The sequence below is a fragment of the Vulpes lagopus genome, chromosome 6 (genome assembly GCF_018345385.1).
Source record: "Vulpes lagopus strain Blue_001 chromosome 6, ASM1834538v1, whole genome shotgun sequence".
Classification (NCBI taxonomy): domain Eukaryota; kingdom Metazoa; phylum Chordata; class Mammalia; order Carnivora; family Canidae; genus Vulpes; species Vulpes lagopus.
In genome coordinates this window covers 11,763,633-11,780,499 of record NC_054829.1, presented here as the reverse complement: position 1 = coordinate 11,780,499, position 16,867 = coordinate 11,763,633, and the positions used below count along the sequence as shown (strand labels likewise).

The window sequence follows — 16,867 nt, the reverse complement described above, 5'->3', positions numbered from 1 at the left end:
TGTTCAAGAAACCTCACAGACCTCATGAAACCCACCAGCACCACAGCGTCAAAGGCGCTCAGGTTGTGTCAGGCAGGCATGCCCCCTCTGCTGCCACGTCTTTCGCTGACTTCTGCCAGTCTGGACCTCCTTCCTATAACTAAAACAATCCACAGCCCATGGTAAGTCACAGGTGTGATATAAGGAGAGTCTGGAAATACAAGTCAGCAAGTATAAATTAGCCCTTCACCCCCAATTCTGAGGCATTTGAGCTCCTGACGGCTCCGTCCTCCAGGAATGCTTGGCATCTCACACATGGTGATGACACGCTGGCTCTGAGAAGGTGCCCGGATACCTCCAGATGCTTCTGAAAGCTCGATGCTAAGCATGGGCTTGGACACATAGCATGTCCTTCCCTGCGCCCCGTACACGTCGGGAGTACACAGCCTCTCAGACTCAGGTCAACTACCTCAGGAACAAAAGGATGCCCTCCCCTGACGAAGATGCATCTGAGAGTCACAGGCCCGTGGGTTGACCCTGGAGGCATTTGCTACCCACAGCTTGGGATCCTTAGATGGGGCCTTTGCTCACCTGGGTCTGACCACCTCTTTTAAACACCCTAATCAGATCTCTGTATGGCTCAGCAGTTTAGTGCCTGCCTTCAGCCCAGGGCATGATCCTGGAGTTCCGGGATTAAATCCCACATCGGGCTCCCTGCATGGAGCCTGCTTCTCCCTCTGCTTGTGTCTCTGCCTCTCTCTCTGTGTCTCTCATGAATAAATAAATAAAATCTTAAATAAATAAATAAACATCCTACTCATCTTTGTATGTGAGAAAGGAAAAGTTTCCAATTTTAATGGAGTGGGGGAGATTGCAATTAGAACACATGCTATAAAATAAAACAGAAGTGTTCACATTTCTGTAACGGCTCCAGTCTGAAAGAAGGACCGATGGAGCCGACTTCTGAGAACACATGGGTGTCCATGCTCCGGGGGCAGCAGCTGCATGAGGCCAAGTGGGAGCAGTCACGGGGTGAAGGTGCTGGCCCTGCAGCACACTGCCCAGGCTTCACCCACACTCCCTACTCACCAGCCACAGGTTGTTGTGGGGTTAAATGAAATGGCAGATGTCACAGGCTGAGAAGAGTGTTTGCCACAGGGCCAGCGCTATAAACATGTTACTGTTGATGGTGCTTTTATGAGGAACACAGGAGTAGCAGATAGCAATTGGGTAAGGGGTTTGACCCAGAGGGAAAATGAAGAGGAGAAAGAGGAGCCCTGGCAGAATGGAAAGGGAGAGATGACAGGGAGATTCCAGCCCTTTGGCACTTGCAGTGTCCTGTGTAGAGGTGGCAGGGTGGCCTGCACCGAGGGACATGGGGCAGATTCCTGGGTCACACACACCAGGCGGCAGGCGACATCCTACCTTGCAAGAAAAAAAGGGGGACGTGGTGGCGGTGTTATTTCCACCAGGAAAGACAGGTCTGTTCACCGTAATCACACTCTTGCCACATCACTAAGTCTCAGATAATGTTCATTTAATGCCACAAATATTTGGTAGGACAACAATAATTAGGCCCATTTAGGGAGGCCTAAATTGAGAGAGGTTGTCAAAATGCCACTTGCAAAAATGTTCTTTCCTTTTGAGAGCAAGAGCTCATCCTTTCCAGTCTCTTGTTTTGGCTTTTCATAAACCTAGCCACCTCTGAGGGGGCTCTGGGTACGAGAAGCTCTTCTGGCACAAGGAAGGGATGTGGCAATTACCTTCCGAGTACCCAAATCCCAATGACATGAGCTGGGTGCGTGGCAGTGACAGCTGGACAATACCACGAGCAAGGAAAAGCCAAAGCCTATTTTTGGAATTCAGGAGTGAGATTCAGCAGCCAGAACCCATGGGGGAGGGGACAGGAAGAAAATAATCAGATATCCCACAAATTCAGCCTGGAGCTTAAGTCCACAATCCATCAGTACTGAAATAGAACAAATAACACAGGGAACTGTCTTCATTATTCACCTCAGTGGGCAGGTTGGCCGTATCCTCAAAGTTCTCGTATCATAGACCCCTCATCTGATTAGGAAAATTTTCTTTTCTACGTCATATATACTTAATGAGTTTGTGGATAAATGTAATCCTTGGCAGGTGTGTAAACTGTGGGTTTTTAAAAACTGTAACGTGGTATATAAGACAATATTTCATGCCTTTACTTTTAGCAGTAAAATGTATCCAAGCAGTTGGGACATTCGGACCACTCACTATCTGAGGCCACACAATGACACAGTCAGAGAGCGTGTTGGGACCCTGGGTGTTGCCCAACCTCAACCTTACTCTACAGATGTGGAAACTGAGACCCAGAGAGAAGAACAGGACCTGCCCAGGGTCACACAGTGGCAGACCTGACATTAGAGCTTTGGTGCTCAGTTCCGAGCTCCCATTTCTAAATTAACTAAAAATAAAAGTACAAATTACAGTGGAGTTTGAGAGCTCTACTCTACCAGAGTCTGGGTCCAGGAAAAGCTTGGAAAACTCATGCTTTTGGGACTCTTGGCTACAAATCAAATTTCCCCTACCCAGGTTTTGAGGAACCAGATGATGCTCAGCAAGTCTTGCTTATTAATAAGTTTTCTCCTCTGAAATGAGACATAAAGCAGAGCAAACCCTACATCCGTGCCCCCATCCCATTTATCTTTTGGCTTTAAAACACCAATACTGCTCCAAACAGAGGGTTCTCAAAGCTTTACTGCTTTGGCAAAAGCTTCAGTTAAAGGATACCACCGCCTCTGGCCATGGTGGGAGGAGTAGAGAGTGGGCTGTTTTGCAAAGGTCACGGACTTTATTATAGAACTTGAATGATGGACGCCATCCTCTGGCACATTCAGTGCTCCACCATATATGAGCAACTCGATCAAGTTTGCATAGCCCGTCAAGGGTCTCCAGGGTCCTACTCAAATACTGTTCCCTCTGCCTTTGTGTTGATGTAGCTGTTCCTTGTTATTCTTGCAAAATGAATTGCTAAACTCAAGAAATGGGTGTTTGGTTCATCTACCACCTCCCCCTTTACTGCCTCTTACCCTGGGTCTTCATCTGTTTTCTGTCCCCCTGTCCTGGCCGGCCTGGGACACTGGGTGTTTGCCCTTGGACAAGGCTGCAGCTTTGCCCACGCCAGGAGGGAGGGAGCAGAGTGAGGAGTCAGGGTAACAGCGGCCCAGGGGAGCGTCCCACACAGAACAGTTGCTCAGTGAGTGCTCAAATGAGGGGTAAACCTGGATCAAGTGAGGATCCATTCCTCCAGATATCCTTTAAGGGGGCCACCCAAGTGAGAGAGCATTTGGGAAGAGTACCCACAACATGTTGAGATTCTGGAGCTGGGGCCGTGTCAGAGAGAGTGGAGGTCGGTGCACTCTGTACGGCCTAAGATGGAATCTAACCTGCTGCCTGTTGGCAGAGTCCAAAAGCTAAGTGTCATTTTATAGATGGACATTTGCCATCAGTTTGATGAGAGGAAATATTCACTTTGAATCCAAATTAAGTGAAAAGTCATCCTCCCAAACAATCCCATTCTTCTCATTAGCAGACCCGTATTACAGAAGGTTGTACTCATTACTGTATTTTGAATTTAATCAATAAAAATTCTGTGAAAATTTGTTTTCTCTCTTGTCATACCTACACCATCTCCTTGATTTTGCCTCTTGGTCCTCAAAGACTAAAATATTTAGGGCCTGGCTCTTTATAGAAAAGTTTGCCAGTCCCCAAACTAAAGGAATGGGATACTTTGTGCTAAAGGGAAGACAATATAATAGTTGCCTCCAATTTGCTGGCTCATTGTTGAGGCAGAAATGAACTTGCCCTTTTGCTCCGAAGACACAGAACAGGTGGAAGTGACCCAAGACAAACTTCAGATCCATCCTTTCTAAAAACCAGAGAGGAACAGAAAGGTACGTACTACAAACCAAGAGCTGTGCTGGCTATTTTATGCTCTATTGTCTCACCAAGCTTTGTAACCATTTTTGAGGTGGAAGCCCAGAGTGGTGAACCCTTCCCCAAATCACACACTCAGAAATGAACACTTTCCAAAATCACAAGCTAGGGAAGAGTAAGTGCCAGGATTTGAACTCAGGTGTGCTTTGACTACAAGGCTGGTTTTTTTTTTTTTTTTTTTTTTTTTTTCACTATTCCGTGAAAGTGAAGAGTCAAGCATCATCTTATCTGCCAGGGTAATTACAGAGCGGTGCTTACTTGAGAAAGCAGATTATCAAGACCACGGATAAGAACAGTAACATGCACTTTGCATACACTATGTCTTCCATCTTTACAATAACCCTCAGAGGTAGGTCCTATCAGTATCTGTATTTTCCCCATAAGGGGACAGGTTTATTTATTTATTTTAAAGATTTTATCTATATATTCATGAGAGACACAGAGGGAGAGGCAGAGATACAGGCAGAGGGAGAAGTAGGCTCCATGCAGGGAGCCTGAAGTGATACTCAATCCCGGATCCCGGGATCATGACCAGAGCCAGAGGCAGACGCTCAACCACTGAGCCACCCAGGTGCCCCAAGGGTACAGGTCTAGACAGGCAAAGGAATCTTCCTAAGTTCATATTCAGCATGTAAAGCAGCAGAACTGAGATTTAAACAAAGATCTGATATCAAAACATGAGCTATTACTGGGAGGGCAATACTATCCAAATGATCTACAGTGTCGACACAATCTCTATGAAAATTCTAAGTTTTCTTTGCCGAAGTGGAAAAGCCAATCTTCAAATTCATGTGGACTTGCAAGAGGCCCCAGAGAGGCAAAACAATCTTGAAAAAGAGCAGAGATGGAGGACTCATATTTCTTGATTTCAAAGTTTATAACAAAACTACGGTAATCAAAACCACATGGTTTTGGCATATGGAAAAACATATAGACCAATGGACTGGAGCTGAGATCCCAGAAACAAGCCCATGCACCTCTAATCAACTGATTTTTGACCACGGCACCTGGTCCATTCAAAGGAGAAAGAACACTCAACAAATGTTGTTAGGACAAGTGGATTTCCACATGCAAAGAATGAAGTTGGATCCCTACTTAAATACAAAAATTAACTTAAAATGAACAATATGATAAATATAAGAGCAAAAACCATAAAATTCTTACAGGAAAACATAGGAGTAAATCTCCACAACCTTGGATTTGGCAATGGATTCTTAGATATGATACCAACATGAGCATGAGCAACATGCATGAGCAACAACAACAATAAAAATTGACATAATAGACTTCATCAGCATTCAAAGCTTTTGTGGATCAAAGGACGTTATCAAGTGGAAAGGCATCCACAAAATGGGAGAAATACTTATAAATCATATCTGTTAAGGGTTTGTCATCCACAATAAATGAAGAACTCCCATAACTTAACAATAAAAAGACAAACCCAAATTAAAAATAGGCCAAGGTCTTGAATAGATATTTCTCCAAACAAGACATAGAACTGGCCAAAACGCACATGAAAAGATATTCAACATCATTAGTCATTAGGGAAATGCAAATCATAACCTACCATGCAATGCCATTTCACACCTACTAAGGTGGCTACGACAAAACAAAGCAAAACGGAAGTAACAAGTATTGACGAGGATGTGGTGAACTTGGAAACCTTGTGCCTTGCTGCCAGGAATGGAAAATGGGGCAGCTGCTGGGAAAAATAGTTTGGTAGTTCTTTAAAAAGTTAAACACAGAATTACCATATGAGCCAGCAATTCCACTCTTGGATATATACTTAAAAGAACTGAAAACAGGAACTCTAATATGTCTATGCCAATGTTCATTGCAGCATTATTCACAATTGTCAAAAGGTAGAAATGCTACACATGTCCACCAAGAGATGAATGGATAAACAAAATGTGGCATATGCCTACAAAGGGATATGATGTAGCTGAAAAGGAATGGAGCCCGATACACGCTAGCAGATATGTTATCACAACAGAGTGGAACCCTGAAAACATTAGGCTAAGTAAAAGAAGCCAGACATAAGAAACAAGTACTACATGGTTCCATCTACATGATGCAAATTCAAGAAGCAGACAGAAAGTAGGTCGGAGTTACCAGGTTTGCAGGGTGGGGGAGGATAGAAGAGGGAGTTACTGTTTGATGGGTAAAGAGTTTCTGTTTGGGGTGATGGAAAATTTGGAAATAGTCATGAAAGTTGTACAATATTGTGAATGTAACCAATGCCACTGAATTGTAGACCTTAAGAAGGTTAAAATGGCAAATTAAAATGCATTGAGGGCCATAAAAACAGAGCAGCGATCCTTAATTCAAGAAACACTTTCGTAATGGTAGAAATGTAGGTGCCAGTGGCCATGTCAGTAGCTGAGATTCTTTGGGGAAGGCCTGCCATGCAGGGTCCTCATCCCTGCTGGGTGACCCCAAAGCTGGACGAGAGTTGGGATCTGTACTGTGCTCTGCCCCACACAGGGATCAGCTCTTCCTTGTTACCTATTTCCCAGCTACATGACCTTTACCCTTTGGGTCCCCCGGGGAATATATACTCACTGCATATCCAGGGAGTTTTTCTCAAAAATCAAAGGGAAGGGAGCAGGATGAGAAGGTATGTTGGCTTTGAAGCACTGATTTAGCGAGTTTTCCTAAGCACGTACCATGACCTAAGCATTCTGCCGTGATCCCTCTGCGGTCTTCAGATCTATTGGTCGGGTCACACCAACACCTCCTAGGGAGCCCGGCACCTAGCTCAAAGCTGGGCTTCAGCAGTCCAAGGGGGGCTGCACAAAACACCAAACTCTAGTAGGAACTGACAAATGGTAGGCCTGTTAAGCAGACTCAGACGTGCAAGTGTTTCTCACAATGCTCCCGGATTGAATAAGTGTTTGGGTTAGGAATGTGTAAATGTCCCTTTGGTACAAGCACTAGCCAGACAGTTCTACCCACAGAACTATAATGTTGTTGAGATTTACCATAAACAAATGAATCGGAGTTCAACGGAAAAGATAAAAATATCATTTCTGTCTTTAAAGCTGCCGTATCTATGTAGAGGGGACACATTCACCCTTCTGAAGGGACCCCATAACATTCTGTCAAAATGGAGCCATTAATAGTCAGATTCAAGAAACAAACCTACTTGGCAGTTTGGGTTCATTCTCAAAAACAGAGGAAGCAATGCTTGTTGCTTTACTTTTAATAGCACAGGTTGTCATGCCAACTAGCGCTGCTGTTTAAATTGAAGGGGGAAGAAAGAAGTGTTCCTTCCTACACAAGCCTTTCAGCGAGGCTCACAATTAGTCTTTTAAAAACACGAAAACTCATCACGCTGGAGATATGGTAAACATTGTGCTTATATTTAAACCTGTCAGAGTGAGGATGTGATAAACCTCTGGTTTGTATTTCCTTTGTACGGTGCTCCCTGCCCAGTATCTGGCTGCGCTGTGTCCTACAAAGAAAAAACGCATTTTGTGGGCATGCACTGAGGCAGCCCATCTCGGGACAGGAGAGGAGCCCTCCATCTGGAATAAACACAACTGATGAAAGACAGAGAGGACAGTTTTCTTGTGAGAGTGGTTCTGCTCCCCTGAAGGCACGGTTCCTGAAAGGCTGGGTGCTCACAAGGCTGCACGACACACTGATGTCAGTGATAGGAGAGAAGATGACAAGACAAGTTAGGTGCTGTGGCGGAGGGACCCTGTCCTCTCCCCTGTCTGTGCAGGAGGGCAGAGGAGCCCAGCTCAACCCAGGAGGCGAGCTAGCTGGAGAGCATGCTGTGACTGATGCTGGCTGGGGACAAGAGAAGGCAGGAAAGTCTGAGGACTGCGGGGCGGGGGGATATAAGGGGTCTTCTCCCACAAGAGCCTGGCCTTCGTTAACTTCTGTTTATAAAAGGTTCCAGCTGGCAGCAAGGAAGGTCTGTGCGGTGTCATGAAGGCAGGGAAGACCTGCTCACCAATAGGCTGAAGGGTGATGTGGTCAGATCCCATCAGCGAGGGGCAACAAGCAAGTCTATACCAAGATGTGGGGGAGGGGCTGATAGCCTGGCCCTGTGCTTTCTGTTCAGTGTCCCCTCTCACCTATCCTCCGTGAGGGTAAGCCCTTGGCTCCTGGCTCCTCAGGGCCTCATGCCCTCGTACCCCCATGGTCTTGAGGATGGAGGTGCCTCTCTGCCCTGAGACATTTTAATTCCTGCTAGCTCCTGAAGAGCCAATGCACATACCAGTCATTCCTCCTCTCTCAAGGGCACCCCAATGCCAAATGCATCTGCAACTTACCAGTCTGTTCACCTGCAAGGAGCATGCCTTGCGCTAACCAGTCTTCTCTATTCAGTTGTCTTTTTGTGTCTTTCTGCTTGATCTCCCAAGCCAGACTGGAAGTTTCTGGAAGCCAAAAGACCTTTCTCTGTACCTTGTGTTGTTTCCTGTGCTCCTGGAAACTCCTGGGCCAGAGGGAGTGGGAAGAGTGCAGTAGCTGGGCTCCATTCTGAGCACCTAACATGGTTTAGTGAATAGACCCCAAGATTATCTGAGACAGGTATGATTATCATCCCCACTTTACAGAAGGAAAAACTGAGGCATAAAGGGTGATCCTTGCCAGGATCACACAATCTGTAAACGGCAGACCCAGAACCCAAACCCAAGCTCCCGGACACAAGGCCCGGGCCCTGGGACACAGCAGATGGCTACCCTGGCTTTGAGGGCTCATGAGACAGAGACGGGGTGTGTGGACTGCCATTGGAGGGGAGAAAAATGAGTGGGAACATCTACAATATGACACATATCATACTATGCCATTGCTTGGAACTTACATAAGTGTCCATGCTTCTATTCATAAAGAGCTACATGAAAAAATGGTCTCTACTAGGTCAATGGATGGACAATCTGCTCTCTCAGGAAGGTGGGACTCTTAAGTGACCTTTATTTCCTTTTCCATACTTGTATGTATCGTTTGATTCTTCAAGGAGTCTGCAAGGTGCTGCGTATTGCAAAAAAAAGATAGCCGATGAAGTCACTTTCATTATGGGAAGAAAAGGAAAACGAAACAAAAGAAAAAGAAAAAAATAAAACAGGGGTAGGGAAATGGGAAAAGCCACAAAATGTTTCTGCAGAGAAGGGTGGCATGCCACTCCTGTGCTTCGGAAAGATCGCTCTGGAGACAATGCGGGAAGTGGAGACAGAGAGACAGGCTGTGCTGCCACGATGAACGACGTGACGATAATCACTCACACTTAGGGGCCCACAGAAGTAGGATCGGGAGTTTAAGATCCAGCTGCCCCCACAGCAGCACTACTCACCAGAGTCAAATGATCACCAGATACATGGGTGAACAGACTGTGCTAGATCTAGATAATGGGACATCACTCCACCACAGAAGGAGTGAGGTTCTGATATGGGCCACAGCATGGATGACTTTGAAAACATGACGCTGAGTGAGAGAAGCCAGACACAAAAGGTCATTTACTGGATGGTTCTAGTTATAGGAAATACCCCAGACAGGTAAATCCATTGATTCAGAAAGCAGATTGGTAGTAGACAGGGACTGGGGAAGGGGGATGGAGGACAGCTGCTTACTGGGGATACTTCTGGGGTGCTGAAAATGTTGTGGAATTCAACAGAGGTGATGCCTGCACAGCAGCAAATGTACCGAGTGCCACTGAATTGGACACTTTTAAGATGGTTACATTTATGCTATAGGAATTTACCCCAATTGAAAAACAGTACAGTTAGCCCTTTGACCTGAAGCCTGAGAAAATGAAAGGGCAGACGAGAAGAGGAAAAGGAGAAGGAGAAGGGGAAAGAGGAGAAGGAGGAGGAGGAGGAGCAAGAAGAGGAAGAAGAAGAAGAAGAAAAGGAAGAAGAAAGAAGAAGAAAGAAGAAGAAGAAAGAAGAAGAATTAAAGAAAGAAGAAAGAAGAAGAAGAAGAACATCCCAGCAAATGAAGGAAGCAGGACACTCGGGCCTGGGACTACGGGAGAGATGGTCCACGCTCAGCCAAAGGTGGCCCTTCCAAAACCAAGCACCCAGATGCCACTGCCTCTGGACACCTTCTCCTACAACGCCTGTTTTAGTTAAAAGATCTGAGACAAGATGAGCATCACATGTTTGGTGGGGGGAGCTCCAACTGCCAAACTAAGTAGAAAGAGCAAGAAAGGTTGAAGCCATGTATTCAAATGCTCTACTACTGGATGCAGACCCTGCGTGGAGGCCTCCCTAGTACCAGCCACACCAGACAGCAAGTGCCTGCTGCTTGGCTGCCTCCCCCGGGGCTGGAGGCTGCTCATGGGCAGGGACCATGCCTCGCACAGGGATGTATCCCAGCCTAAATCACAGCCCCTGGCTCACATCCATGTGTTACAGAAATGAATGTCCTCCATTTTACATATCTTATCAGCTGATTTATAGTTTTAATAGGTAAAAACACAGATATGGTATAAATTTCAAAAGCCTCCAATGAATGTACAGTGGTAAACTGCCCCTTCCCCTACTCTTGTACCCCACCACCTGTGAGACAACCTCTGTCACTGTACCCTGTCGCTTTAAATGTGACCAGTGCAGAGAAGTTCTGAATTGCAAAAATTCCAGCAACTAGTCAGACTACCTAGTGATTCGGGCATCAGGTCATCCCAAGATGGAAGCCACATGTGATACAAAGATGAAAGTCACTGGAGTGAAAACAGGTCCCAGGATTCTGTGCTGGGAGGAGGCACATGCCAGGCTTGCAGAGGAATGCTGCTAAGGTGACAGCCGTCCCCCTAGAGTCATTCATGGCATGATGAGAAGTCCGCGGGCAGGGGCCATCAGGCCAGCCAAGCGTGCCAGCCACCTCAAGTTCCTCACACCTGTTTCTGACGTTGGCGAATTTCAAGCTGAGCAAAGGCCACGCTGCTACATGATGGGATAAAGGTAGGCATGCCAACCACCACCAACCTTGGCCCCAGAGAGATGCTTTCTTTAGTGGTTTGTCTGGGGGGAGAAAAGTTCCCCTGAGAAGAACTCAGCTGTGAGCTGGGTGGCACTGTCCCCAGAGGCGGACTCCATGGTGGCCAGAGCAGCTAGGAACTAAGTAGCTTGGACGGGAGGGTCCTGGGAAATCGAAGCACTCACAGTGGAAAGAACGTGGGCAGAGTCCCAGGGGTGGACCAGGTGTGGCAGCAACATCTGGACACACTGCTTTATGTAGCTGGCCTGCAAGGGGCTTTTTTGGAAGACTGAGTAACCACTGCCCTGTATAGTCACCAAACTGAAGACTAAAAAAAGACCCGAGCCACGCAGGCTCATCTGTCCTCCAAGGCTCCTGCCTCATGTGGCGATGCACCGGCAGGCGAGGGGGTGAGCCGGGCGCGCATCTGATTCCAGCCAATGTGTTACTATATTTCATTCCCTGTCCTCATGCCCAGGGACTGCTGCCATGTGGATAAATTTAGAAAGAAAAAGATAAATAACATGGAAAAGTCCATTTGAACAAAATGAATTGTTTTCTTTCTTTCTTTCTTTTTACACCGCTAAAGAAAAGGATAAACCGATCGTGTTACTTATTCAGCCCTGACCATGGTGGAATTTGGTATTCTGGGCAGTGGTTCAATAATGCATGACTGCAACCCAAGATGAACTAGCTTCTTCTGAAAATTGTAAAACAGTCAAGCTTCCATCCTCAACGTTTTTTAGAAGCTGAAGGAACAAAATGACAGTACCTCACACAAGATCTGGAATCAACTCAGGTCTCTCCTAAGCGAGCAAGTCTTTAAATGAAGACCATGTTTATTTACACGGATCCCTATACCAGCTCCCCTGACAATAAACTGTGCCTGATGGTGCCATCTCACCAGGAGTCATGCATCGCTGCTTTAGATAAAGTAAAACCTGCTTTGTAAGGAAAGTACAGATGGGAGACTTTTGGGTGATGGTAGAAATTACCCTGCAAGAGAAACTTCTTGAGGAATGCTTGCCTTCCCTCACACGCAAACCCACAGCCAGTGGGTTTATGGGCCACAGGTAGGAAGTCACAACCAGTGAATTCCATGATCCAATCATGTAGCCCAATTCCCATTCCACAGAGTGAAGTGACAGGCCAAGGTCACATGGCTACCAGTGACAGAGGGGTCAGGACCAGGTCTCAAGGCTCCTCCCAGGGCTTCTTCTACGAGCACCACCCCCCACCTGGAAGTACCAGACTCAAGGGCTCTACCTCCGACAGCATCTCATACTGGCCTCTTCTTCCAAGGGCAATGGTCAGTAAATCATAGACCACGGATGCACTCTGCAAACTGATGAGGCGGTCGCTCTTGTGCTCAGGTATTCTGCTTAGCACAGCGTCCCGGTTGGCCTGAGAACATAGAAGAGAGAAGCAGATGGTGAGCCAGCCCAGGCACACAGCTATTATTTCGTGTAGAGAAGTCGGCTAGGCCCTCCAGCCCTGACAGCTTGCCCAGGAGACAAGGGCAGGAATGAGTAAGGGGCTTGTCGCCTTGGGTTGTATATTCAAAATCCCTAGGGCACCTTAGCACACGGTATGGGGTATTATCCAAACACAAAGGCCTGGAGGTATGGTCCTGGAGGATGCTTGGTACCTGTCAGCAGGCATCTGCAGGAAGCTTTGGGAGCTTTCTCCTGGGCGTGGGCTCACAGCCAGCCCTGCTGCAGACACAGCCAATGCTCAGGCAGCAGTACAATCACCCATCAGGTGGGGCCCTGCTATGCCTCCCTTGAAGGTCCTGCTTCTGCTAAAGGTTGGGGGAGGGAGGAACAGCCCCAGCCCCACACTGCCATCATCAAATGGTGCCATTAAGGTCCCTGGGTCGTAGAGACACATCATCATACTTTCCCTCTATCACTAAAGCAACATTCAGATCCCTGTATGGCACTTTTGTCGGAACAGACAATAAAGACTAAGGCAATCTTGTTTAGGGAAGCACAAAACAGCTGTAGAAGAGAAAGCAAGAAGCAAACAGATTTTTTTTTGTTGTTGCTTTAAAGGATATTACCAGAGGACTCAAGAGAACACCTTGCCTATTGCATGTCCCCGCTCCTTGGCACAGAAATACAGCAGGCACATTCGAGCTTATTAATCTCATCTATCTGGAAATCAAATGCTCTTTACAACAACATGTTTTCATTACTTTTGAAATTTAATTTCTCTACAGACTCTCCAGACACATCAGATGTATTAGGGCTGCTAACCACTCTAACCATTTTGCTTTCCTCTCTACTAGGGAGTTCAGAATCAATTAAGTTAGATTTTGCCTCTCTTTTCTCCCCCTGCTAATTAGCAGAAGTCTCCAGATCTGTCCATCCCTAGGAGGACAGAAAGGGCCCCTTTGTTTTTCCTGTGAAAGTGGTATGTGAGGTACCAGGGTCACTGGTCTAGGCAGGCTGACAGGCATCTGCCTGCCTGACGTGCCCACACACCTGCTCTCTCACTAATGAGATGAAAGGCCTTCTCCGTGTGTGAGTCCAAGGCACTCACTTTTAGCCACCCATCAGTACTTACTCACTTTAGAATTCCTTGCTCTTAAATGTCAAAGACAAATAAGAATATATAAGACAGGCCACTTCCTACCAAGTGAGTCATCTCTTATGGATACAAGCCTGCTTTTGAAGATTTCATTCTAAGGTTTTCTTGTTAGAAGCGACTTTGAGCCAACCAAAAGAAGCTCTAAGGGAAATAGGAGCCTGCTGTAAGGAGTTGCATTTTATTTACTTGCTATAAATGTTTCATATTTATTAAGACCAATGCCTAGAAGAGAACAAAACAAAATACTACTTAAAAGAGATTTTCAAGTTATGCCAAGTATATTTTTAAAAAATTTTTTAGAGAAAGTCTATTGATGCCTTTTGATTAAAACCTCAAACAGATTCACAAATAACAAATACCCCAGAACACCATCGCAGAGGTAGTTGTGCAAATGTAGTTCTGAACACCCCTCTCTCCTGGGCAAGTTCATTTGAGGCAAGAAAGTCATACAATGCCAAATGAAATTATACACGTGGAGACACTATGGACAAATTGATGTTTTCTAAGCTAAAGTCAGAATCAACGAAGAATACAATTTTCTCAGACACTAAAAAAATCCCACAGGAATTCTCATTGAGAATTCTGAAATTGAGCATATGCGTTTTCTGTCTAAAAACTGAAAAATCAAGAAGTCAAGGAACATGAAAAAAAGGTTTCCAAAGGAAACTTAATTTAGACTTCTACCTACATAATTATGGAATGATTTACACAGAGAGCATAATCATTTTGGTTGGAAACCCAGACCTTCACATTTACTGATGATGTCATTGGATTTCACCATCCTCTGAAGAGAGTTTCCAGAAATTAAATACCACAGAGCCAAACCTGGTGGTCTCAAAGGGATCTCAATTTTGAGTATTATTAGTTTCTATCATTTCAATTAAGGAGAGGAAAGTTGGAGATGTCATTCCCAAGACATCTACACTTTGAATAGCATTTTAGAGATGTGGCTATGTTTTCCAAGTTCTAAACTGGAACACAATATTTTCAATCAGAATTGTCCAAGAAATCAAAAATGTGTGGTCGTCACTCTTTCAGAACTTCCCCAACATAACCAACCAAGTCTGCCCAAGAGAAACTAACTGCCAAGTTGCAAGGAGCCCAGCTTAGGATGAGGGAATGTGAGCTTGGGGGCCAACATAAGCTCCCCACCACCACCAAGAATGGATGTCAAAGCGTGGTGAGACTGGCTCATTGGAAAAGCAGTCACTGAATGCCACGAAGTGCCAGCCTGCTCACATATATGCCTTCCCTGATTGTGCCAAGGCAGAGTAGAGAATGTAAATGACACCATTCTGAGTTAACAGCTGACAGTCAAGGAAAGATGAGTCAAGGGGGGCAACCTTACATCCCTCAGAGGAAGTAAGGCCAATGACGTCAAAGAGGTTCCAAATAAAAAGCAGTGGTAACTCAAGCAGTCTTGCTCTTGTAAACATCTCTGGGCCACTTCACAGAACAAGAAAATCCAAAGCTCGAAATTAAGGCAAGAATACTAGCCTCCCTGGGATGCCTGGGTGGCTCAGTGGTTGAGCCTCTGCCTTCAGCTCAGGTCATGATCCTGGGGTCCTGGGATCAAGTCCCACGTCAGGCTTCCTGCAGGAAGCCTGCTTCTCCCTCTGCCTGTGTCTCTGTCTCTGTGACTCTCATGAATAAATAAATAAAATCTTTTTTTTAAAAAAAGAAGAATGTTAGCCTCCCTGACTCATCCCAGCCTCTCTTGATCCCTCCTCCACTCAGCACATGGACATTCTTCTTGTGCTCCATTTCTGAATGCTCTTCAGTTGAATGTATTTCCTGCCACTGCACGCTTGGGGAAGAAGGAAAATACCTTTCTTGCTTCAGTTACATTTTTTTTTTCCTCCTCCTTCTCCTCCTGCCTGATGGTGAGGTGGGAGATATGGAAGGAGGCAGTGTGATCTAGTAGGAACAACAGACCATTTCAGGATGCACTCATTCTGCTCCAGTCCTCAGGTTCCTCATCTATAGAACGAGGAAATGAGTGTGAGGATAGCTCAGTCCTTCCAAGTGCCAGGGGCCTCGCCATTCTGCTCAGGTGCTCAGCACACACCACCTACATGCCAAGGTGGTAACTACTGTGACACAGACTGCTTCCCACAGTTTCAAGCCAGGGCGGTCATGCCTAGCAATACGCAGAGCAGAAACCCAATAAATGGTGAGTAATGAAATTCTAGACGTAAACTTTGATATCCTGGCCAGACGTTAAGAAAACATTCCAAAGCAATCTGATGGCCTGGCAAAAACTCTCTCAAGACAGTGGAGCCAGGTAATAGGAGAGAGCTCTCGCAGTGCCTGGGGAGCTGGCAGGAGGCTGGTCCAAGAGGAGGAGCCTGCTTCATCAGGCTCTTGCTACAAAACCACCAGTGATTTATCCCTGAAGTCTCCCTCCCACCCAGGCAGGTGGAGAGGGCTCGAAAAGGTTATCCTCTGGGGGCTTCCTCCTCTTTCCAGGGTTCCTTTGGTGGTCCTTCTAGCTGCAGCTTACCTATCCACAACTGTGGTAGTGTCCCCTCAACACTCAGTGGGCAAGCGAATGAACTCAGATGCCTGTTTGCTGCTACCATAAGAAAAGCTCCATGTTCCAGGCTGAGATTAACCTACGAGGGATACTTCTAACTAGTCCAGGAATTAAGAAACAGCTCCCTCCTTTAACCCGCTGTTCCTCCCACCATTGACCTGGGGTATCCCCTCGAGAAAATACTCTTCTCCCAAGACAAACGGCCACTGCACAGAGGGAGTCATCATATTGAAAACAGGACTGTAGGAACGGGCAAAAGAAAAATGTAAGAGGACAGTCTACTTACCATTGATTCACTAATCAGCAGTAACAACAGGGCTTCTTCAGTATTTTCTTGAGGACAAAAAATGCTGTGTGAAGAAAATCAAATTTTATATATGGCAATTCAAAATAATATAAAATGCATGATAATGGATAGCACTGAATATTAAAATCTTCTGGATTTTTATGCAGGAGCCACAAAAATACTGTCTCATTTGGACACTTGAATTAATTTGCTATGTTTGTGGTAATCTACAGAATTTATACATTCTAACTGTGCATTTTAATAGCAGGCAGCAGAGCGAAATAAAGCTATAAAAACCACATTAAAAGCCCAAATAATATACACACCTATTATAGAGGCAGAAATTTAGATTGCTACAAACTGCCATTATCTCAATGATAAAGCTTTCTCCTAAACCCATTATGGGGGCATCGTGTAGATACTTCACTAAGCAGTACTCTTCTTACCTCTTACTTGCTAACTGCCATGCCTCATATTGTCCTTACGGAATAAGAGATTGGAAGCAATTTTAGAGTTTGAATCATTTCTAGAATACTGTAAGAACTTGGCAAGCCACCTTAATTAAACACACA

General features: G+C 45.7%; 1 protein-coding gene across 4 annotated transcripts in view; it reads right to left on the bottom strand.

Annotated features, from left to right (window-relative positions):
• The window catches only part of TTC7B (tetratricopeptide repeat domain 7B), a 252,364-nt gene that overhangs the window by 109,471 nt on the left and 126,026 nt on the right, over positions 1 to 16,867 (bottom strand). For all 4 annotated transcript variants that reach the window (XM_041758870.1, XM_041758871.1, XM_041758872.1 and 1 more), the window contains exons 8-9: positions 16,296 to 16,359; positions 12,148 to 12,285 (exon numbers count right to left, since the gene is read on the bottom strand). In XM_041758870.1, the coding sequence (XP_041614804.1) occupies positions 12,148 to 12,285; positions 16,296 to 16,359 (202 nt within the window). The remainder of the gene's footprint in view (positions 1 to 12,147; positions 12,286 to 16,295; positions 16,360 to 16,867) is intronic.